The following is a 25,592-nucleotide window of genomic DNA, read 5'->3' on the forward strand; positions in this document are numbered from 1 at the left end:
CAAGCCCCATGAGCCCAAGTCACCTGACTAGGGCCAGCTGTGGGTGTTTATTTTGCTGTGTAGATGTACCCTGAGGTTGATTCTGGAGCTTAATCAGCTCCTTATGTAGCAGTAAACACTGCTGTTCCCTGGTCCCCTTTGAGGCAGGTCAGCTCCTGCTCTTGCTGTGTAACCTGCACTAAGAGCCTTCCATGTGAAGCACTTGTCTCTTCCAGCTCCTACAGGTATTTAGCAATGTGCGTCTGTAGTCCCATCAGCAGTAGCAGTCTTCTCTTCCAGCTTTCTCCAGTCCATTATTGTATGGGTCTGCTAGGTAGCTGAGGGATCTATTGCAATTATCACATCTTCTATCACATCTTGGGATGATTTAATTGGGGATTGATCCTGCTTTGAGCAGGGGGTTGGACTAAATGACCTCCTGAGGTCCCTTCCAACCCTGATATTCTACGATTCTGTTTTATGCCCATCCTCAATGTTTGTGCCACAGAATACACAGTCCTTTGATGAACTATTAATTGTCCTTTTTGGAAAGTCTTTCTGGAGGAGTGATGTCAGTCAGCTTCTCTGTATCAACACAGGCCTCCTGGTAATCCCCTCACATGCTCCACCATTTTATCGTACATCTTATCAATATTTCAATGCCTCGGCCCTGCATTTCTATGTAGTGCTGGTCTGTCTTTCTTGGCAACCCAGCTTCTTCTGCCAGGGTGCGTAGTGCTACTGTTTCATTGACCAGTTCCTGGAGCTCACTGGTCTTAGTCTTCAGCTCCTTTTTCATCTAGCTCTCCAGGGAACACTTGACCTTCTCTAGCTCCAGCCTCTGTTTCAGAGCTTACTCCTCTGTTGAAGGAGAGGTTTGCTGTCTCGTGTTCCTGTACACTTCTATTTCCGTATGTTCCAACCTTTCAACAAGCAAGTCTTCTAACTTTTTCTGTCAGGACTTTATATTGGAAACTGCTTTTTTATGGTTCCTGTTTACCTCTGCTTGTTCAATTAGCTGCTTCTTCAGTCTTTCTTCTCAGCCTCCATCCTGTTTCATCTGTCCATCCACTCAAAGTCAAAAATATTAGCTGGACAACATCTATGTGCCCCAGGTCCCCACAACTTGAACAGCTTGTCTCTGGATTCTCACCCTTCCTTGCCCCAAGTTGGGTCTTCACAGTCCTCTGTGGAGGCTTTGCAGTAGCTTGGGCTCCAGCACCTTTTGGCAGGGTACCTTTAACAGCCCAGTGCTCTATTCAATATATTTTATATAGTCATTGTCCATAGAGGGGCAAACCCATCTTACATGCCCCACTTGTGCACACAAGTGGCCAAGCCCCTCACCTTTTTCCTTGTCAGTATCCATAGCAGCCGAATTCTCCCGGTCACTGGACCTCTTTGACATGCTGCTGCTGCTGACACTCCCAAGGTTGTTGCTCCCTCTCTATATGCCACCTGGGGAGGGGGAACATCTGCCTGCCAAAGAAGGTATCCATGCTCTATCACTCAGTCATTCTTTCTTTATGGGAAGGCATTTTGGATCCCGGCAACTACGCCGGTTGTGGATGGATGCCGTCCCAGGGAACCCTCTCTTGTCTACCCCGGCAGGCACCCTGCCCTCAGTTTCATCTTGGTTCTTTATAATGACTTGCTCTCAGGGCAGAGTACTTAAACAAGGTTCCCCCCATGCAGTCTTATTTAGTTAGTCTTTTCCCAAAAACACAGCTCAGCCCCCACCCTTCTTCATTTAGGACTCCTACAACTCCTCAGGGGCCGCGTCTGTTCTGTCAGGCTTGTTGCAGCCCTATAACTAGCTTCTCCCCACCTGGCCTCCCTTTGTAATTTCTAGGCAGAGAGGGGTCAGGTCCCAAACTCTTAAAGATACAGTAACCTGGGTCTTCTCCAAGCATTCATCTGGGATAACCATCCTCTCTCAACACCTGCCTCTGCCCTTCTCTAGGTCTTCTTCATCTCCAGTAATCCCAAAGACCTTAAACAGACATACCACCGAGCAAGGATTGACTGACATCTAGTCCCTACTACCTTTAAGGGTACAGTTATCCTGTTACAGGCAGCATGGGAAAAAGTACAAAGGTGCTTGTTTAACAAGTGGATGATGAAGACTGGCAGTATTGGCAGAGTGAAGGTTGGTGCCAACATTGTGATAGTGTGTGAGAGATAAGTGGCATTGGGAATAGGCCATGAAGGAGCTTGAATGTGAAGGCAAGTAGTTTGTGCTTGATGCTATGCAGTAGGGGGAGCCAGTGAAGGGATGCAAAAGAGGGGTGACATGATTAAAGTGACAAGCTAGGATATAAGTGGGCCAAGACTGCATTTGTGAAGGCCAGAGATCAGGATGTTACAGTAATTAAGATACAAGATAATGAGGGCCTGGATGAGAGATCTAACTGTGTGGATGGATAGGAAAGGCCAGATCTTAGAGATATTATGCAGGAAGAATAAGCAAGATTTAGACATGGCCTGGATGTGAGGCTTTAGAGTGAGATCTGAGTTGAAGAGGGTATCCAGGTTAGCAATGTTCCCTCTGATTTTTTCCATCCATGTATGGAATAAATTTTGTTATTGCACCGAGCTATGTGCGGATGTGCGCCACCAGTAGAAACAAAAACCCTAGATATAATATACATTTTAAAAAAGTTAAATAGGGACAAGTACTCCAGTCAGAACTGGTTAGGCATTTTACAACTCACTACTCAAAGAATTAAATTTCAGTGTAAGAGAAATAAAAATGATGAAATACCTAGACCAGTCAAAACACTAAAATAACACACTTTGAAAGAATTAAATTACAGAGAATATATGTGCATTGCAGGAAGTACCAAGAAGTAACAACAACAACAATACAAGTATGTGTTGGGAGGTGTGTGTGACAGATTGTGTTTTTGTGTGCGTGACAGTGTGTGTGTGTGCGTGACAGTGTGTGTGAGACACACTGACACAGAGAGAGTGTATGTGTGACTGATACAGTGTGTGTGCGTGTGTGATAGTGTCTGTAACACTGTGACAGTGTATGACGGAGTTTGTGACTGATACAGTGTGTGTGTGTGACAGATTGTGTGTGACAGCGACAATGTGTGACACAGTGTGTGCATGTCACAGAGACAGTGTGTGTGCTGGCTGCTGGGAAAGTTTCTGAGAGACACGCTGCGCTGTCTCTTTAAGACACTCACTGAAAGCTCTCCGGCTCTGTCCTTAGCCCTGTTGTCTCCCCTCCCCTGCTCCGCGGAGATGGGGTACATAGGGAGGGAGAGAGAGAGACTGTGAGTGGCTGCTGGGGAAATCTCAGAAACATGTACTGTCTCTTTAAAAAAGGCACTCAGCCACTCAACCCTTCCCTGCAACAGCTCTGAGTCCCAAGTCAGGCGGTCTCCCCTGCTCTGTGGAGATGGGGTGGGGAACAGGGGGGCACCCTGACATCAGCACCCTCCCCCCCTGCACAGCCAGGGGAGCAGCTGCAGGACGGAGCAACATGGGGGGAGGGGTACCTAAACACATGATGCCAGCTGTGAGGGCTCTCCTAATCAGCTGGGTGGCACTTAAATCTCTCCAGGGCAGCCACTCAAGTGCGCAGCTTTACCGCAGCTTTACCGGGAACACAGGCTGAGTGACAGAGACGATGGTAACAAGGAGTCCGGTGGCACCTTAAAGACTAACAGATTTATTTGAGCATAAACTTTTGTGGATAAAAACCTCACTTCTTCAGATGCATCCAGAGAGGATGGTGGCACTGACCACAGTGACTGAGAAATGAGGTTAGAGGAGAAAGTATGGAAGGGGAGGGATTAAAAGCTCTGCTTTGGTCATGGTGGGCTTAGACATCCATGAGGAGATGTCAGACAGACAAGCTGAGATTTTTAGCTTGGACAGAAAGAGATAGATCCTATCTCTCTGCTCCAAACCTGTGAGTCACTGGTTGAATTTGTGTTTGCAAATAATACTGCCCAGAAACAAGATGCAGAGGAAGAAGAGATGGGGGTGAAGGACCCCAGTAGTTAGTTGGGGGGGAATAAGGATGATTCTTTATATGAAAAAACCTGAAGGAGAAAGTAGTGAGGTAGGAAACCTAACTAAAACTCAGCACTTTCTAGTCATTTAGAACTCTTTACAACCAGACAGTACTAATATACTAATTGCTGGGCTGAAATACAGTGGCAATTCCCTCTCAGCTTTCACAGAGAATAAATGTTAGATAGATGCTATGACGCTTATAGATCATCCCCATCTGTGGAGTTATTATTGTTTTTATTATGATAGTGCCTAAATGTCACAGGGTGCCACTGGCCCTTTATGAGGGAAGAGGCCAATGCACCTGTGTGGGGCCCGCTGACTCCTAATTAGGCTTAAAAGAGGGCACCTCCGTGACTTCAGGGGTTGGGCTATCAGTGTACCTCCCCTGCCCCCAGGTGGGTGGCAGGGCTCGGGCTGTCAGCCCTCCCATCCCAGGGCTGTCAGCGCCCCCCTCTCAGGCCGGGATCGGGCTTCCATGAATTCTTGTTTATTGCCCATGATCTACCTGTGACTTTTACTAAAAATAACCATGACAAAATCTTAAACTTATTCATTATCCACCTTCAAATCTCTCCTTAAAACTCTTCTGCCATGAAGCCTACCAAAAAACCTTAACAATTAGGTTTCTGGTGTGCTAAAACCGTTGTCTGCCATGCTGAGCAATACTGTCACTTTGTTTTCTTGTACTTCCCCATCGATGTCCTCCGTGTCCATCTGTTGTCTCTTGTCTTATACTTTGAACAGAAGTTCTTTGGGAGAGGGACTGTCTATTTGTTCTGTGTTTGTACAGTACGTAGCAGGCACAGGGTGGAGGAAAGAGATAGAACATCAGCATGAACAAACACGGTGGTATCCAACAGCATTCTAGTTTCACATTTGTTTGTAGTTTTTAAATTTATTATTTGCTGTCGCCCTGAAAGGAGGAATGTCAACATCTGCATGCCCCAGGTTCAGGGAGTGTGAGGGGATATGTGGCTGGGCCCAGGTATGGTCAATTAGATTAAAAGAGGGGTATGCTCTGAGGAGCTTGGTCGAGCTGCCAGGTGGAGTCAGACTTTCCATATGAGAAGGAAATCTTGGCTCAGTTTTGTCTTCATAAAGCTGTCCTTTTAAGTTCATTTTGAAATGAGGCTAAAGGAAGCTTTTTGAACTCTCAGGTTTGTGATGAAAATGTTGACAGGCCATTTCTCTAGTGGCCCCGGTATTACAGCCTGTCCTGGCTCAAACAAATTTGATGGAGTTAAACAGGCATCAGTGTTAATATTTTTAAACCATATTTATTCTTCCAGAAATCCAGGAATTTCCACCTACATTCCTTAAAGTTTCCAAGAATTTGCCTCTGCAGCGTTTGTTGGTGGAATGGGATGTTAGTGACTTCGCCCACAAGTTTGAACTAGAAATGGTTTTTGACATTCAAGTTAGTCGAACTGAAGAAATGAATGTTGTCTGGACAGTAAGTATCTTTTAAAAAACATATATTTCAAATGTCTTCATGTATCAATATGATCAAAATCAAACATTCTGATGTGTAGAGGTAGCTTTGTCACATGGACATGTCCAAGGCTTCAAAAGAAAGGTCTACATCAGGGATTGGCAACCTTTGGCATGCGGCCTGTCAGGGAAAGCTGCTGGCGGGCCGGGACGGTTTGTTTACGTGTAGCATCCGCAGGTTCGGCCAATCATGGCTTCCATTGGCTGTGGTTCACCTTCCATTGGCTGTGGTTCAGGCCAATGGGGGTACAGGAAGTGGCGTGGGCCGAGGGATGTGCTGGCCGCCGCGTTCCACAGCCCCCATTGGCCTGGAATGGCGAACTGCAGCCAGTGGGAGCTGCGATCGGCCAAACCTGCAGATGCTACAGGTAAACAAACTGTCCCCGCCCGCCAGCAGATTTCCCTGATGGGCCATGTGCCAAAGGTTGCTGATCCCTGGTCTATATATTTTACTAGCGCTACACTCAGTTTAACATAGAAACATCGTCTGATCATGGAAACAGAATATATTAAGAAGGATCATTGAGTTCTAAGTCCATTACTAAGGTTTCTCCCAAGTGCATGAGGTGCCTTGAGGACTCCTCCACACTGCTCTAAACTCCATACTAAGGGTCCCTTATTAGAACCTCTATCCTTCTCGCTAAGAAAGATAAGACATAATTTCCATTAGAGTTTCTCGTAGCTTCCCTCAAGAAACATGAGTCTAGAATGGGGAAACAAGCTTTGGTCTCCTGTGTGTGAGCACACTACAGCTAGGCCATCAAGCCTGACTATTGATTTGTGAATTTTATTCCTGTTTTCTTCTACTCACCTACTTTAGATGGCTATTGCCCTTCTTGTTTTCCATGCCGAGGAAAGAGCAAGCATAGGCCTTAACAGTTGATGCCACTGCTGCCTCTGAGGCATTACCTACCAGAATCCAGTGCATTGCATTGTTTGTATATTTTTCTGTGCCTTCCTGAGAATCAACACACACTGGGAATATATGTGTGATGGGATCCCCGAGGTGAAGTCTGGCACTGCGGGACTGCTGTGCCCCCTTAACTCTCCAGCCTGGGTTGTCTCTCACAATGCTTTGCTAGTGACAAGCAGCAAACTCCTCCAGGCACTGTGATCACTCAGCACAACAACATGTGGAGCTCCACACCCAGCTAGATTGCATGAATGCCCCCAGAGCCACTCATGAATCACATAGAGAAAGGCACCAGCCAAACCCCGCCAGCTCCCAGCCTTGTACCTCAGGAATATATTGTCTTGCACTGCTCAAGACGAGTTGTGCAAATTTATTAATTGGTTCACCACTTCATCAATGAAAAGTGGATATACACCAGCCTTTGTAAACCTGAGCAAACACCCTTACCAAACACTTCAGGCAAACTCATTGGTAAAGATAAACAGTTAAATAAATGTATTAACTCCAAAAGATAGATTTTAAGTGAATATAAAAGTGATAAGCCAAAAGTCAGTTAGTTACCAAAATAAAATAAAATATAAGCAAACAGTCTAAACTGTCAACCCTATTAGAGTGGGCAACATCCAGATTAAGCAGTTTTTCTCACTCCACTGGATATTGCAGTCCTTAATATACAGGTTTGTCCCTTAAACCTGGGCCAGTCTCCTCTGTTGAAGTCTTCAGTCTTCTGAGTGCCCTTGTTGCTTGCAGCGTAGGTGGGGGAAGGAGAAAAGTGAAGCATGGGACCCCTGTGTTCTATTTTATACCCTACGTCCATGTGCTTGGAGAACACAAGTCCAGGCATGTCTGGTGGGCATTGCTGAGTAACAAGGTGAAGCAATCCCTGGGTGTGTCTCCTGTGAGTGAGTCATTGAATTGTAACTCCTCTGCTGGACAGTGGCTGGTGATGTCTGTTCAGCACTCACTCGGGCACTGGTTACCTCTTCCCTTTTCATTGTTTCTGGAGAGCTAGTATCTGGGCACTTCCCAAACCCACAGCATATTTTAGTGACAACCATACAACACATTCTCATAACTTCATATGCATTAATGATAGACACATTTAGATTTAAAAAAATGAGTTTCAGCAGATCATAACCTTTTCCTGATACTGCACACGGCCCACAATTATATACAGATGAGTAATATGGGGGTTACAGGACTCTCCCCCAAGGTATAGAATGTCACAACATAATCAAGAGGGAATAGCCTAAAATTGCTGCTAAGCTTATGCTCCAAGTGACCAAGTTAAATCACCTAGTAAGCTGGTGTGAAACAAATATGCTCCAGAAGTGCTTTAACAAAAGTGATATTTTTGAAATCTGTGTTTGTAGGGCTTTTAAATATATTTTTTTAAACCATCTGTTGATTGAAATGTGGGAGAATATTAACCACAGATGTTAAAACCTAGAAAAATCTGAGGAATGTTCTAATTCTCAAGGCCAGTTTATTATACAAGAAAGCCACTACCCAGGAGAATAGACCGAAAGGGTGGGATTTTTAGATGCATTCAGTGTTGATTGAACTCTGCTTCTGTTGAAGTCAATGGGAGCAGAATTAGAACTTATGCTGAATACTTTTGAAAATCCCATCTGCTAGGACATCAAGAATGCAACATACAGAATCATGCCTGTTAAAAACTAGTCTATACTAGAGGAAGGGAGGGTCCACACAGCTGAAAGCAAGAATTGCAAAACTCCCAGGAACTTAAATAGGGCCAGGATTTTGCCCATTGTGTTTTAAGGAAGCAAAATGCCTCCCAGGCTGAGTATGGTTCACAGTAAATTGCCATTTACACCTCTCTAATTTGTGTATGCAGCACAGAGGATGCTCCTTACCAATGAAACGCTATCACTCTCATACCTTACACAAGCTAAACTGACTTTTGGGCCTTTTGCATCTAAGGGCATGGCTACACTTGCAGATGTAGAGCGCCAGGAGTTAAACCATCCCTCAGGAGACAGAAGCAGGGAAAGTGCTGCCGTGTGTTTACACTGTCAGCTGCAAGCGCAGTGGCGTGGCCACATTAGCAGCTCTGTAACGCCACAGAGAGCAGTGCATTGTGGTAGCTATCCCACTGTGCAAGTGGCTGCAGCGTGCTTTTCAAATGGGGAGGGTGGAGTGTGACAGGGAGTGTGTTGTGTGTATGGGGGGGAGAAACTTTTGGGGGGCAGAGAGTATGTCAGCATGCTGTCTTGTAAGTTCAGACAGCAGCAGGGGGAAACCCAGACATCAGCCCCCTCCACCCCCACACGCCTGCCTTAGCAGCAGCAGCATTCCACAGTAATGGTTTGCTTTGTCCTGGAGCAGATAAGCAGGCCGGGTGTCAGACACGGAGCTTTGAAAGGGGATATCTGCATGCCTGCAGCCGGAGTTCAAAACAATGACAAGAGTGGCCACTTGACTTCAAGGAATTATGGGACGTTTCTGAAGGCCAGTCACAGCGCCGTAATGCAACACATCATCCACACTGGCACCCGGGCGTTTCAGCCAGGGCACAGCAAGCTTTATGCTTCTTGTGGAGGTGGATTACCAGGAGCGCTTCAGCTGCAGAGTCCGGGCGCTCTAAGTGCCTTGCCAGTGTGGACACCTGAGGAGTTAGGGCGCCCGGGGTTGATTTAATGTGCTCTAACTTGCAAGTATAGCCAAGGCCTTAGGAAGAGAGAGTTTTGGCTGTAGATCCATTTTGGAAAAAAATGTGATTAATGCCAAGAGGACAAATAGCCTTGATTAAGATAATAGCTAGTGCTTGGAAACAGACATGGCGTCCCATTAGTCTAGCAATAAAGCTAATGTTTCAGTATAAAATAAATGGCCATTTGTGGCACCCTTACTTAAAGAGTAATAGACTCATTATAGTTATTTAGATTTATTTACCATTTAGGGAAGAATATGGGAGCTCATTAGGTATTATCACTTCCCATAGAAATTGAAGTGATGGATTCAAAATCAACATGGTGTATGCTTGATTTGTCTTCCACCGAAAGACTGACAGGCTTGTAAATTCCAGGTCAGTAGGCTGAATTTATATGACTAGTATCCAATGCATAGGGTAAAAGCTTAACATACAAACTCCATTTGGTCAGTTGTTGTGTGTCAGTACCAGCAGCTTATGTTCTTTCTTCTTTACAATAAAATAGTAGTAAGTACCATAATAATACAGTGGATGAGTGATATAGTTCACGTTGAAGCAAGTACAGTTTGCATACTATTCAGAACAGAAGCTAAAGAGTTTCCCTGTAATTAAAAACTAACATTAAATCATAAAATACTACTGAAATCAATTGTAAAAGTCTGGGGAGCAAAGCCATTGACGAAAGCCCAGGTGTTATCTTATGAACAGAGATAGGTGAATTCTAATCCTAGTCAGAGCTGTCAGTGGAGCTATGCTGATTTACACCAGCTGAGGATTGGACCCAGTTTATTGTTTTTAAAAAGTGAGAAGCGTTCTGAACTGTACACTTGCAGCAGGCAATTTAATTAGGAGTGTGTGTGTGGGGGTTGTTTTGTCGTGGCCTTGAGCCATGCTCCTGCACTGGGGTTGTGCAGACTTGCAGCATGCTGGGAAAAATGCACCCCGCGCCCCTTCAGAAAACAGAGCAACGTTTGCCTGCATGGCTAGTCTGGTCCTTGAATCAGTTTGAGTCATAAGCACCAGGGGCTATTCCTGTGCACTATGTGCACTGGCAGGGATAGCCTCACATGGTCTCTGTACTCAGGAGGGTGTCGGGAGTGAGATTGCAAGGGATCTTCCACCAGGCAGAAACCAGCCTCTGTCCAGCCCTTCATTAATTTTGCTAGTATGTTATCATTCCCTTTTATATGGGATTAAAACTACTGACTTTCTGTATAAATGATTTCCTAAGACCTCTTTGCTATCATCAACGTCTTTTCCATTGTATATTTTAGACAGTCACTATCCTCTTGACTTTCATAGACAGATAAAAAGAAAGGGAGTACTAGTGGCTCCTTAGAGACTAACAAATGTATTTGAGCATAAACTTTCATGAGCTACAGCTCACTTCATCGGATGCATTCAGTGGAAAATACACTGGGGAGATTTATATACATAGAGAACATGAAACAATGGGTGTTACCATACACACTCTAACAAGAGTGATCACTTAAGGTGAGCTATTACCAGCAGGAGAGCGGGGAGGGGGAGACCTTTTGTTGTGATAATCAAGGTGGGCCATTTCCAGCACTTGACAAGAACGTCCCCTGAATAGATATGTGGACACAGTTGGCAACGGGCTTTGTTGCAAGGATAGGTTCCTGGGTTAGTGGTTCTGTTGTGTGGTGTGTGGTTGCTGGTGAGTATTTGCTTCAGGTTGGGGGGCTGTCTGTAAGCAAGGACTGGCCTGTCTCCCAAGATCTGTGAGAGTGATGGGTCATCCTTCAGGATATGTTGTAGATCCTTCCACTAACCCAGGAACCTATCCTTGCAACAAAGCCCGTTGCCAACTGTGTCCACATATCTATTCACGGGACACCATCATAGGGCCTAATCACATAAGCCACACTATCAGAGGCTCGTTCACCTGCACATCTACCAATATGATATATGCTATCATGTGCCAGCAATGCCCATCTGCCACGTACATTGGTCAAACTGGACAGTCTCTACATAAAAGAATAAATGGACACAAATCAGACGTCAAGAATTATAACATTCAAAAACCAGTTGGAGAACACTTCTGTCATAAATATAAAGGGAAGGGTAAACCCCTTTAAAATCCCTCCTGGCCAGAGGAAAAATCCTCTCACCTGTAAAGGGTTAAGAAGCTAAAGGTAACCTCGCTGGCACCTGACCAAAACGACCAATGAGGAGACAAGATACTTTCAAAAGCTGGGAGGAGGGAGAGAAACAAAGGGTCTGTGTCTGTCTGTATGCTGTTTTTGCCGGGGACAGAACAGGCATGGAGTCTTAGAACTGTAAGTAAGTAATCTAGCTAGGTATGTGTTAGATTATGATTTCTTTAAATGGCTGATAAAAGAACTGTGCTGAATAGAATGACTATTCTTGTCTGTGTGTCTTTTTTGTAACTTAAGGTTTTGCCTAGAGGGATTCTCTATGTTTTGAATCTAATTACCCTGTAAGGTATCTACCATTCTTTTACAGAGGTGGTTCCTTTACTTCTATTAAAAGTCTTGTAAGAAAACTGAATGCTTTTTCATTGTTCTAAGATCCAAGGGTTTGGGTCTATGGTCACCTATGCAAATTGGTGAGGATTTTTACCAAACCTTCCCCAGGAAGTGGGGTGCAAGGGTTGGGAGGATTTTTGGGGGAAAGACGTGTCCAAACTATGTTTCCCAGTAAACCCAGTTAAAGTTTGGTGGTGGCAGTGGAAATTCCAAGGGCAAAGGGTAAAATTAATTTGAACCTTGGGGAAGTTTTAACCTAAGCTGGTAAAAGTAAGCTTAGGAGGTTTTCATGCAGGTCCCCACATCTGTACCCTAGAGTTCAGAGTGGGGGAGGAACCTTGACAACTTCAATCTCTTTGGTCACTCAATTACGGACCTAAAAGTTGCAATTCTTCAACAAAAAAACTTCAAAAACAGACTCCAATGAGAGACTGCTGAATTGGAATTAATTTGCAAACTGGATACAATTAACTTAGGCTTGAATAAAGACTGGGAGTGGATCGGTCATTACACAAAGTAAAACTATTTCCCCATGTTTATTCCCCCCCTTCCCTATCCCCCTCTGTTCATCACACTTTCTTGTCAACTGCTGGAAATGGCCCACCTTGATTATCACTACAAAAGGTCCTCCCCTGCCCTCCTGCTTGTAATAGCTCACCTTAAGTGATCACTCTTGTAACACTCATTGTTTCATGTTCTGTATGTATATAAATCTCCCCACTGTATTTTCCACTGAATGCATCCAATGAAGTGAGCTGTAGCTCACGAAAGCTTATGTTCAAATAAATTTGTTAGTCTCTAAGGTGCCACTAGTACTCCTTTTCTTTTTGTGAATACAGACTAACATGGCTGCTACTCTGAAACCTGTCAGACAGATAAGTATCCTTTCAACAGTAGTATATTTTAAAATGACTTTTTGCAGATTACAAAGCCCCACCGTATCTTTTAAACCATTTCCTACCATGCCTTTTGTTCCCCATCCCATTGTAGGACTTTCAGCTCTCTTTCAGTCTGAGGACTACAGTCAAATATAAAATTAATTCTCCACCAATACAGATATATATAGTAGTAGTGTAGAGTGAGGATGTACATAAGCCTCCAGATGATCAGAAAACTATCAAGTGTGCAGCTGTGCGTGGAATGGTGTGTGTGCAAATTAGCATAACTGCAAGCACAATCAACCTATTGGTCACCTGAAAGTGAAATTACTGCTTTTGAACATACAGGGCCTGATCCACCACTGCATGACTCTGATTTTATGCGGACATAGCTTAATTGATTTCAGTAGAATTGCACCGGCATGGAGTGGAAACAATATGATTGTGAATCAAGTCTGTAATCATGCATGTGTAAATGAGGTCCATAGTTACACACAAATTTTTCTGAAAATCTGAGATGCAGGATTACAACTGGGATTTTCAAGGAGCTTTAGGGAGTTACACCACCAATATTACCTGGAGTTTTCAGAACCCAAAACAGTGGTAACTTACCATTTTTTTTCAGGCTGTGTTAGGAATAAATTAATAGGAACACAGAGCTTCTGTCTGATAAATGATTGATATAAGGAAGCATGCTCTTATTTAAAACTACTATTTATTAGATATTAAGCATACACACACACACTTGGTTTAGGAAATTCCAGATATAGTTACCAACAATCTGAGATGGTTTTGAGTGATAAACAGCCAGGTTTCCGGGGCCCTTTCCCCATACAGCTGATGGGGAGTTTAGCTGTCAGCTCCTTGCCCGAAGAAAAGCTCCCTCAGACTGCTCTGAGGTATTTACTTTTGCCTAATTTCTATGGCGAACTTTAACAAAGCACATAACCTATAGTGACTCCTAGTCGGTTAGCATAACAACCTCTACTGGGTTACCAATTTTTAAAATTTTAATAAATTTATTTTAAATATTTAAAATATTTTTACCTAACAACAACATGTCAGGGGCACCTAAACCCAGGTTGCTATTGACATACTTTTAATAATTTTTGTCCTATTTTATTATTCTGATTAACAAACTACAAGCATGCAGCTGTCTGACCTTGTGTCACAAAGGCCTAAGATTATTCCTAGCAATGTGATGTTTGGTTTTCAGTTGGCACTGGCAGAACATACAAAATGGCTGACTGTGGTACTGTCAAGTTCTGGGGCACACACAGGAATGTCAATTCCAGGGTAACAGCAACTCCTATTAGCCTATCTTATGTCGTAACAGCTAAACCTAATTCCAAACTAAGCATTCTACACGTGTCTTTGTTCACCACACTCCGCCTTAATAGCATGCTTACCTATTGTTTGTTTTTAGGAGTATTATAACACAACTCTCAGTAAATTGAAAAAAACTCTGCACTGGAGTTGGGATTCAGAATTACCTTTGGAATGCATGTCCCACTCTGTAAGAATCAGGAGCATGGTGAATGATGAAAGATTCTCTAAACTCTGGAGTCGCTGGAGTCAGTGGGAGACTGTGCTGGGTAAGCAAAGCAAGACTTTGGAATATTTCCTTGCTGATTTAATGCTGTGGTTTAATTTGCTAGTGTAAAGCCAGTAAAATACTGGAGTTCATGTCAGCAGTGGCTATGCAACATCAATGGACCATTTTAGAATATACTGCTAATACAGCAGAACCCTGTTTATCTGATTTAATTGGGATAGGCCTGGCTAGATCAGACAAGCAAAAATCCGGATAAACCAGAGAATGGGAAAATGTGATACTGCAGCGCCATCTAGTGGCCACAGGAGAGATCACCCGCTTCTGGCCTTGGAGTCCTGCTTGTTCAGTAAATGCAGGGAGCCAGTTAAGGGAGGGTCAGATAAATGGGGTTCTACTGTACTTGTGTGCATGGTTTCATAGAACCATAGAAATGTGGGACTGGAAGGGCCCTTATGAGGTCATCTAGTCGTCCTCCGCCTTCCCTCCTGCCCCACCCCTCAGCACTGTGCTGGGGCAGGATTAAGTATACTTAGCACATCCCTGTAAAGCATTTGTCTAACCTGGCCTTAAAATCTCCATTGGCAAGGATTCCACAGCCTCCCTAGGTAACATGTTCCAGTGCTTAGCTATCCTTATAGTTTTGGTCTCTCAATCAACATCAAGAAGACAGAAGTGCTGTACCAGCCTGTACCAAGAAAGCCTTATGTAGAGCCTATTATCACAGTGCATGGCCAAACCCTCCAGTCACTGGACAAGTTCACCTACCTCAGCAGTACACTGTCACATGCAGTTCATATTGATAGTGAAACCAACACCAGAATTGCCAAAGCTAGTGTGGCCTATGTGCAATTGTGTGGGAGTGCACAGGGATTAGTCAACAAACAAAACTGAGCTATCATGTATAATGAGCTACAAAGCTATCATGTTTCTAACTTTGATGTATGCATGAAAAACCTAGATGGTGTATAGATGCCATGTTATGAAGCTGAATCACTTTCACATGGGCTGTCTGAGGAGACTGATGAGGATAAGATGGCACGACAAGGTTCCAGAGAGGGAGATTCTCATATGGGCAGGTATTCCAAGCACCCATACTCTGTTGATAAAGTCACAGTTGAGATGGTAGGCCATGTCACCAGAATGTCAGATGGGTGACTACCAAAGATCTTTTATGGTGAACTAAAGCAGAGAAAGTGCTGTCAGGGACGCCAGAAGAAATGTTTCAAAGACTCCCTGAAGTTGTCCTTGAGGCATTTCAACAGAGTTTTGGGAAGATCTTGCTCATGATCATTCTACCTGGAGAAGTCTCATCCATACTGGAGCACCAGTCTGAGCAGAGGAGAACTACTGAGGCAGAACAGAAGTGCCAGCAGCATAAATCTCACAACAGCAGCATGTCCACTGTTAATCAAGTAACCCATAGTGGCATCTCTTGTTCAGTGTGCTACAGACAGTTCAAAGCTCATAGAATCATAGAATAACAGAATTGGAAGGGACCTCTGGAGGCCATCTAGTCCAACCCCCTGCCCAGAGCAGGACCAGTCCCAACTAAATCATTGGCCTGATCAGACCGTCATGTGTTCACAGAAACCAAGTCAATCAGTGATGTCATGGTCATCTTCAAACTCGAAGGACGAACAACATCATCATCCTTATAGTTAGAAAGTTTTTCGTAATATCTAGCCTAAATCTTCCTTATTGCAAACTAGAATGTTTACTTCTTGTCCTTTCTTCAATGGATATGGAGAACAATTGATCACTGTCCTCTTTATGACAGATTTGAAACCAGATATCAGGTCTCCCCTCAGCCTTCTCTTGACTCGAATAAACATGTTCAGTTTTCAATTTTTCCTCATACATTTTCCAGCCCTTTTTCCATTTTTTGTTGGACACTCTTCAGTTTGTCCGCATCTTTCTGAAAATGTAGTGCCCAGAACTGGACACAGTACTGACCAGTGCTGGGACAGTTACCTCCTGTGCCTTACATTTGATGCTCTGTGACATTGACACCTTGTATTCAATTTGTGATCCACTATCACCCCCAGATCCTTTTCTTCCTAAGTGAAATATTTCACACTTGTCTTTATGGAATTTCATCCTGTTGATTTCAGACCAATTCTTCAGTTTATCAAGATCATTTTGAATTCTAATCCTGTCTTCCGAAGTGTTCGCAACCCCTTCCAGCTTGGTGCATCTGCACATTTTGTAAATATACTCTCTACTTCATTATCTAAATCATTAATGAAAATACTAAATGGCACTGGCCCCAGAACAGACCTCTGCAGGACCCCTCTTGATACATCCTCCCAGCTTAACAGCAAACCATTTCAAACTACTCTTTGAGTATAATTTTTCAGCCAGTTGTGCATCCACTTTATAGTAATTTAATCTAGACCACCGTCCCTAGTTTGCTTATGACAATGTCATGTAGGACTGTGCCAAAAACCTTCCTTATATATTGTATCTATTGCTTCCCCGCTATTGAATAGGCCCTAAACCTGTCAAAGAAGGAAATTAGATTGGTTTGGAATTATTTGTTTTTGACAAATTCACATTAGCTATTACTTATCACCCTAGTTTCCTCTAGGTTTGAACAATTGTGTCATTTAGTGCATTTGTTAAAATGTTTTTAATGTCCTAGAAAAATGATAGAACTTCCAAGTATTGTTTAATCTCATTAGGAAAACTGTAGTCCGCAAATTAAAACAACAGATAGGAGTATTACTGTATAAAAGCAGAGAAGAAAGATAGCTGCTGGGTAGAGCCAGGAACTCTTGCTTCTTTTCCTAGCTCTGTCACTGATTTGCTATGTGACCTTGGAAAATTGCTTCACCTTCCCGTGTTTCCCTTTACCCAACTGTAGGATAGATAGAACAAGGCTTACTTTCCTTATAGGAGATAATGAGGATTGATTACATTTTGTATAGCACTTTGAGATCCTCAGATGAAAACTACAGTACAACTGCAAAGTATAAAGTCTGAGACAGCCTGCTCACTAACACCAATCATTGCATAAAAGTAGTAAAACTGTGAAAAGTAGTATAGATCTCATTAACTTTATTTAGAAAACAAACTTGTGTGCATGGAATTTCCTCTAAAGGGCTCAGTCTTGCAGCCTGTGTCCACTGGGACTAGTCACATGCATAAGGTCAGTAGGATTCTGATCACAATAAATGGAGTTAAATTTAAAATGGACTTTTATATGTTTTGAGTGTGTGTTTTTTATTATCAAAGAACAAAAGACTATAGGAGACGAGAGTGTTTTGTTTTCAGCATCTGGTTGAATGGCAGATTTCTTACCTGCATTCTTAATTTCAAGGTTTCTACTGAAGGAAATGAGAAATGTAAGTATTGAATTAGTTAATTAGCACGCTATATGATGTTTTTATTTTATAGGAAACTTTTAATGTTGTTAATCCAGATTATATTAAATCATGTATTTAAAATATGTTCAATTTTAGTTTCAGTAAAGTTATGTAAATTAAATGTTATACCTGGCTAGAAGGCAATTGAGTTGTACAACTCCAGGATCTCTTAGGCTATGTCTACACTGCATGCCTTACAGCGGCACTGCTGTGCAGCTACAGCTGAGCCGTTGTACGCGGTAGCTGCTCTTTGTTGCCAGGAGAGAGCTCAAAATAAAATAAAATAAAAAATAAATACCAAATATAAAAATAAAATAAAATAAATAAAACCACCCCCCAACGAGGGGAACAGTAGCTTTGTTGGTGGGAGAGCGTCTTCCACTGATGAAGTGCTGTCCATACCGGCGCTTTTCATGGTTAAAACTTTTGTCACTCAGAGGAATAATTTTTTCACACCCTTGAGCAAGAAAAGTTTTAAGGATGAAAATGCAGTGTGGAGACAGCCTGAGGGCATGTCTTCACTAGCAACATTAAAGCACTGTTGCAGCAGCGCTTTAACATGGCTGTATAGTTGTGGCACCGTAAAAAAACCAGCTCCACGAGGGGAGTAGCTACCAGCGCTGGTGCACTGTCTACACTCGCACTTTACAGCGCTGAAACTTGCAGTGCTCAGGGGGGTGTTTTTTCACACCCCTGAGCAAGAAAGTTGCAGCCCTGTAAAGTCCCAGTGTAGACAAGGCCTTAGTCTTTGAGGATAAATTTAGTCCTACTTCATTGTATATCCGTGATGTCCTTGGCAATGCTGCTGTAGTAAACAAGGAAGGTGTAATATCCTTACCACTGAAGTCTGACTTGTTCCTTTGATTAGGGCTCTTCTAGGAAGAAAGTGTCTCTTCGGAAGCTGTTGCATAATAATTCTTGGACTCTGCAGAATCACTTCAACAATTTCACAAAATTTGTAACAGCATCGTGTGTTCTGTGAATGTGGGGCATAAATTAACCACCTGTGATTCTTGCTTCACTGTCATCAGGCTGTAGTATTCATATAAACTAATACTGAGAATCAAGAGTTATTAATGTTTCTCTGAAGTTTATATTTTATGCTTCTTTTTTCCTAATGCAAGATTGTTGATTTGGCTCTGCATTCATGTACTAGTTTAATATGAATACACAGAAATCTTTCTGTAGCTAAGGTTATAACAAGGTTTCTATTATAAGTCTTCTGGGACTTAGATCCACAATGGTTTAGGCTCCCTTGGTGAACTCCTGGCCACATGGCAGTCAATGGTAGAACTCCCATTTGCTTCACTAGGGCCAGGATTTCACCCCTTAACTCTGTATTTCAATATTTCTACATTTTTTCAAAAATGTAATCTTAATTTAGAATTTCTAGACATTTTTATCATTTAATTAGTGTGGGTGTGGGATGGGGAAGGGATGAGGTTGGGGGTTAGGATTTCAACTACAGCTCTCTAGTAAGTTTTTTTTCTTTTTTCTTTTTTCATGTTTTGATACAGACTTATAACCTTAACTAGTTTCTCACAGGTTTGTGTCTGGCAATCGTAATTAATATTAAGGACAAGAGACACTAGCAGTAAACCAACTACTTACGTCACTTCTGAATGAACTTCTGTGAAATGTAATCGTAGAACCCAGGAAAAATTGGCTGAATACAAGGCAGTGATTAGCTCTTTCAGATTGACTGGAACAGCATAGTTTCTGGTGAACTTAGATGATTTTTAAAAATGTGTTTTGAAAGGATCACTAAACTTTTCTTCCTTAATGACCAGGAAATGGTGTGTTTGATCCCTGTCCAATGTTAATTCATAAATGGATCCCTTATGGCTTCAGTCTAACAAGAATAAAAAGATTTCATCCATTAAAAGGTGAGTTTGAAAAGCTTTTTATCTGCCAAGTTTAGTTATCCACACTGGTTCAGGTTTGCACAGGTCGTGCTTGGATTTAGATACTAGAAATGTTACCAAATGTAGCAGGGGAAGCACAGAGCCCTTAACTTGGGTCTTGGCAGATAACAAGCTTTTCAAACTCACCTTTTAATGGATGAAATCTTTTTATGCTTGTTAGACTGAAGCCATAAGGGATCCCTTTATGAATTAACATTGGATAGGGATCAAACACACCATTTCCTGGTCATTAAGGAAGAAATGAACACACATATCATCCCAGCTTGCCTTTGCAAAATCGTATGTACAAATCCTGTGTTAGAGGCCAGATGTAAAGCTCACTAAAGTTAATGGGGCAAAGAGTCCTGTGGCACCTTATAGACTAACAGACGTATTGGAGCATAAGCTTTCGTGAATGAATACCCACTTCGTTGGATGCATGCCAAGTTAATGGGAGTCTTTCCATTGACTTCATTGGGATCTGGATCAGGTCCTAGGGGGTGAAATTCACCACTGTACAAAGGCTCATGCACCACTTAAGTTTTATATCTTACGGGTTTAAGTAGGACTGAAGTGGGAGAACATCACAGGAGGGTGTACAAATGGATGTTTGCATGTTGATAGTTGAGGTACAATTACCAGATGTGTGCAAATGCCCAGTTATGCATTCAAAGTCACAATCACCTATCTTGAACACCCTTTGGAAAACTTGTCCCTAGTGCTTTCTCAGCTATCTAGTCATGGGGTAGACTGTTCACAAGAGACTCCACAGCATAAAGAAAGAATATTCAAGTTAAAAGATTTATTCTTTTGTATCTTGCAGGCCTAGATACTTCAGATGACAACACACCATACATCTTCCCAGAAGATAAAGTTGTAGAGGAAGGTTCAAATGTCACTTTTTGCTGCATTGGAGGCAAAGATAGCAGAATTGAGTATCTTTTGTTTAATTACACTGATTATTATTACCCAGATTCAAACACCAGCCAGCAAAACATGGTGATTACTATGAAGAAGGTGTTGCATGCAGAAGTGCCTGGCATTCCTGTCTTTTGTAAAATCTCTGGTAAAGAAAACAAAAAATACAGTGCAACGCTTCTCTTTGTGGGCAGTAAGTACACACTTTGCTTTGGGTCTCTTTTTCTGTTGCTGATGCGTGTGGGAGGGATTGCGCTCTACAAAAATCACTTGTAAAGTTCAAGGGGTCGGTTCTGAGCAGCTATAAATTGGCATTGCTCTGGTAGCCTCAGTGGAGCTATGCCTATTTACACCAGCTGAGGAACTGGCTCCAACAGCATGTCCTTACATTACACATTCCAGAGAAGAAAGAGAAAACTTTGTTTTCAAGTTTAAAGAGTGCAAGTAGATTTTGACTAAAAGAGGTTCATGGATGAATCCCAAAACCTATTAATGCTTTAGCAAACAGATAAACCAGGGAGCTTAAATTAATAACTTTGGTAGATACTAAAAATCATGGACTGAATAAAGACACTGGATTTATGGCTTATTACAGCAATTTACAACCCATTAACAACCCCTCCTTTTCCCCCTGCAGCTGCCTTCCTTCCCCAACTGGAGGGGTGTTAACAGGCCACTTCACCTTGAACAGTCCCTTGAAATGTTAACTACTTACGCTAAACAATCTGTTCTACTTTGTATTTCCCTATGACATTCTGAATACATTTCCCAGGCTATGTCTCCACAACAAATTACTTCGGTAAAAGTTACATCTCTCAGGGGTGTAAATAATCCACACCTGAGTGACGAAAGTTATACTGATCTAAACTCCGGTGTGGTCAGCACTTTGTCAGACATAGCTATCGCCTCTCGCTAAAGCAGGAGTTAAGCCGACAGGAGAGAGCTCTCTTGGTGCTGCATCTGCTGTAGTGTAGACATACACAGAGCTCTTCTTCAGGTCTGAGGCTAAGCTCGAAAGCTGGTCTTTCTCACCAACAGAAGTTGGTCCAGTAAAAGATGATACCTCACCTTGTCTCTCTAATATCCTGGGACTGACGCAGCTACAACACTGAATTAACAACCACAGACAAGCTGGGTGAGGATCTTTTATTGAACAAGATTGGAGAGAGAGAGATTTCGAGCTTACACAGCTCTTCTTCTGGTCAAACACAGTCACCTAAGAATTCAGCCTGAATATGCATAATACTAGCATAGCATAAAATGTTTCCCCTCCAAGTATAGACGTAAGTTTTAAGTTGGGTGACACCCTAAACATTGAATAGATCTTTATTTTACATAAATAACATGTTTGGAGTGCAGTGATCTTTCAGAGTACAGTACATTTTAGTCTGCTTTCTTCTCTGAGGCTGTCTTTGTATGAGTGCAATTGAAATAATAATGTCTGTAGTCAGCCAGGCTTTGTACATGTTAATCGTTAGTTTGTCATGTTGATCTTCTCCTTGGTTTTAATTACAAGAACCACCTTATGAGCCTGAAGATATTTCCTGTGACACTCGGGACATTAAGACATTAACTTGTACTTGGAATCCAGGAAAAAATACCTATCTTTATGGGGCTCATTCAACAAAATACCACTTGTTTGAAAGGTAAGTTTTCTCAACTGATTAAATTAGTTCTATGGTCTGCACTATACAGGAGGTCAGACGAGATGATCTAACGGTCCCTTCTGCCCTTGGAATCTATTATTTACAATCTATTAAAGTATTTTTCTCTGTTTGCTATAAGAAGTTGCACCCTTTTCCAGATCATTAAGCAATACATTCAAACAACAAAGGTTTAACAGCCCAGGACTTTGGAGCACCCACCATTAACACTTTCTCATGTTGAAAACTGACCAACTAGCCTCACTCTTCGTTTTGTCTCCTCACCAGTTTCTGATCCATCACACTAATAAATTACCTCTTTAACCAGGACTGACTAATTTTCTTTAATAGTTTCTTGTGAGAGGCTTTGTCAAAGCTTTTTGAGTGTCCAAGTGAGTCCTCGAAATATATTCTCTGTTACTCACTATTTTGTTGTCAAAAGGGCTGGATGGCTCATTCTGTTCCCACCACCTTGTGGTAGTCAGAGACAGCCCAGAAGCCCAGATCTGTTCTCAGAGTGAGCCACACTAATTTTCCCCCTTCTAGCCCTGCCTAAGATTAGGCATTGCTAATTAATTTTTGTTTAGAGACTACACACATTTACTTGCACAAACTCATCCCAGCCCCTTTCCCCCCCACACACCCCATACCCACCCTCCCCATAGGTGTAGTTTGGGCAGCATTTCCCCCCAAACAGAGGCAAGGCATGTGGGGGCACCCAGGGTCATATGCAGCAGATGGTGCTCCCCCATTAAGCCGGTCCTTCTCCCCCCCAGCACTGGCAGCCTAGGTATCACTCCAGATGGGTGAAAGAGACAGTGAACCAGGGGAACTGGCTTCAGTGTGCATGTCGTACCTCCCCCACAAAATAGCAGTCAAACTATGCCTATGCCATGCCCCCCCCCCCCCACACACACACAGTTGTTGGACAGTCTGGAAAGCATCAGTGTTCTATGGCCTGGATCCTACAAACAGCTATAGACATGAGTAACTTTGTGCATGTGAGTTCAATCCATTCAGTATAACAGCTTAACCTCTGCTGAAAAGCCAACAGTACTGAAAATACTTATGGGCTGTACTGAACCGTCTTGCACAAGGCCATTTTGGAATTGAATTGGTCAGAATTTTAGCATTTAACTCCCATGGAAGTTTTCTGTGGTCAACAGCAAGAACATGGGGAATTCATCCAATTCTCCATCCCCACAGATCTCCTGCAGAATACTGAGTGGCATGAACAGTCAGCCCATGAAACAAGATAGAAATATTAGATCACCCAAACAACCTCATTAGATAATCAGCCACAGTTGCTTACCAACTTCTGAAAGCCTTTTGCTTTTCAAATAAACCATTCCTGGGTACCCTCCTTTATACCACAGTTCTTTTAAAATATAATAGAAATTACTATTTCTGTTACATTTGTTGATAGAGAATTATGCACATACAACAACTGTATTTTTATTTAAGTTTTAGTTCTGTTCTAGGTAGGCATCACAGTTTCTGAATCCATTATTGCGCTTCTGCAGCATCTATGATTTTAAACCAAAGAAAAATAAACCAATGACTTTTTCCTCTCTCTTGAAAGGTTTTCCCAAAAAACATTTTGCTACCAAGAAACAGCACACTATCTAGAACCCATCCATTGTTCTTGGGCTATAGACCAGCAGATGATATACAACCTAACACTGACTGCCCAAAACCCTCTTGGAAAGAGAAGTGCTAATTTTGTCCTTGATGTAGCTCACAGAGGTAAGGGTTTTTCTGCTCCTTGTTGATGTTTTGAAGGGTCTTTTGGGTAGGCTGAAGATCACCACCATGAAACATTCTGGGGCCGCCCGTCCTATTTCTCTATGGGGCAGTATTGTCTGAAAACCTCTCAGATTTAAAGATAAATGATTTTTCCTTCCCAGCTTGCCCTGATTCCCATCTTCTCTGTGCCCACACTTGCCTGCTCCCTCTTCAGTTTCAGTTTTGCAGCTGCTGTTACTGATGAACACAATCCGATCTCCAGGTTGAGAGCTAAGTGATCAAAATGATCCCTTTTGTGGCCTCAGAATCTGCCAAATGTCCAAATGTGGGGAGTGATATGCAACAAAGGGCCTAAATGAGAGGCACAAAAAAAGGAGCCACTCAGGAAACGAAGTGCTGTGGGATCATTCCTTTGTTGTACAGAACTTTGACACCACAGTTTCACAATTACACGTTTCTGATGTAAATCTTCAAAAACAAAAGGGAGAGGACACCAAATTTGTGTGGGATGGACATGATTTTGGCACTAGAATGAATGATTCCCTCATAATGATTGGCATTTGAGTGGTAAATGCATTATTACAGCGCCTGAGGGAGTGGGCATATGCCCCCCAGGGGCAGTGGATGACAGGAGTACCAACATGCTAGTGCATGAGACAAGAAGAGCAATTTACCATAAGTGAAGCAGAAAAATTGACTACACAAAATGCTTTCAAATGCATAAAGGAAACACACTGAAAACACAAGAAAATGAGTTTCTTTCTCCAACTGCTTTCAGTTCTAGGAATTGTGGGTGCTTCTTGTAACAATACTAGCTGTCTCTTTCTGATGGCATAAAGCTTGAGTGCTCTTCTAACCAGTCTTTTTAGGCAAGTCTTGCCATTTTTCTATTGCTACAGATATTTGCTGTAGATTTTTTGCGGATTTAAAAAACATTAGCAAATAAAGCAAAACAAAATTTACACCCTATATTGTAGCTCTGCAGTATCAATAATGGAAGCATTCAAGGGTCAGATTTGGACACCATCTAGCCTAATACTGCTTATAGAGCACATATCATCTGAGGATCTCAAAGGACTTTAACAAGGGAAGATGAATAGAAGTAGGCCCTTTTTTTGGATGCAGAAGCTGAGCCACAGAAAGTTTAATTGATCTGCTCACATTCAGTCAATAGAAGAGTGGTGAATAGAACTGCAGGTCTTTGGCTCCAAGTCCAGTGAACTACTTCTGGGATGCAGAGCCCCACTAGAGAAGTAGATAAACAATAAAAGACTCAATTTCTAAAAGCATCACTTATTTTTACTAATACATATGTCTCTCTGCCTGGAATCCCACTGGGAGAGATGTAATGAGGAAATCCTAGACTAAGCCTCGTATTCACTTTCATTGCTCAATGAGAACATTTTGAAAGTTCTTGAATTCAAGTTTTTCAGAATCTAACTTATCTTTCCCTTTGGCAGTTCATCCATATCCCCCCTCTGACCTTTCTGTGGAACATATGAAAGCCACAGAAGTCAGTTTATACTGGCGTATGCAGCCCAAGTACAAAGCAATTAAGCTGCTATGTCAGATTGAAAATCGCCACCCAAGTGGGCAAGTGGAACTGGTAAGAAACTTAAGTTTCAGTCTAAACAAGCAACTGGGGTTTTGGGGTATGGAGTATAGTATATTTGTATCATGGTTTTTAATGCCATCGGTAGTGGGTGGGTGAATCACTGGCCCTTATTAGGTGGAATGCCAAACGTGCACAATATGTGTGATGGAATCACATTCTAGGAGAAATGTTCAGGTCTTTGAGGTTGTCAGTGTTGTTGGAGACCAGGTGAGAGACAAAGCTATTGTGAGAGGCAAGGTGGGTGAGGTCCATATATTTTATTAGATCAACTTCTGTTGGTAGAAGGGACAAATTTTCAGGCTTCGCAGAGCTCTTCCTCATGTCTAGAGAAGATGGCGCAAGTGCTAGAGGAGCCAACTAGGGGGGGCG

The 25,592-nt window shown here is 42.5% G+C and overlaps 1 protein-coding gene across 6 annotated transcripts in view; it reads left to right on the forward strand.

The window, feature by feature from the left end:
* The window catches only part of OSMR (oncostatin M receptor), a 66,118-nt gene that overhangs the window by 23,655 nt on the left and 16,871 nt on the right, over window positions 1–25,592 (forward strand). For all 6 annotated transcript variants that reach the window (XM_073343813.1, XM_073343814.1, XM_073343816.1 and 3 more), the window contains 6 exons: window positions 5,301–5,464; window positions 13,904–14,072; window positions 20,125–20,412; window positions 21,736–21,865; window positions 23,445–23,608; window positions 25,069–25,214. In XM_073343813.1, coding sequence (XP_073199914.1) covers window positions 5,301–5,464; window positions 13,904–14,072; window positions 20,125–20,412; window positions 21,736–21,865; window positions 23,445–23,608; window positions 25,069–25,214 — 1,061 coding nt within the window. The remainder of the gene's footprint in view (window positions 1–5,300; window positions 5,465–13,903; window positions 14,073–20,124; window positions 20,413–21,735; window positions 21,866–23,444; window positions 23,609–25,068; window positions 25,215–25,592) is intronic.

The sequence above is a fragment of the Lepidochelys kempii genome, chromosome 5, assembly GCF_965140265.1.
Source record: "Lepidochelys kempii isolate rLepKem1 chromosome 5, rLepKem1.hap2, whole genome shotgun sequence".
Taxonomy (NCBI): Eukaryota; Metazoa; Chordata; order Testudines; family Cheloniidae; genus Lepidochelys; species Lepidochelys kempii.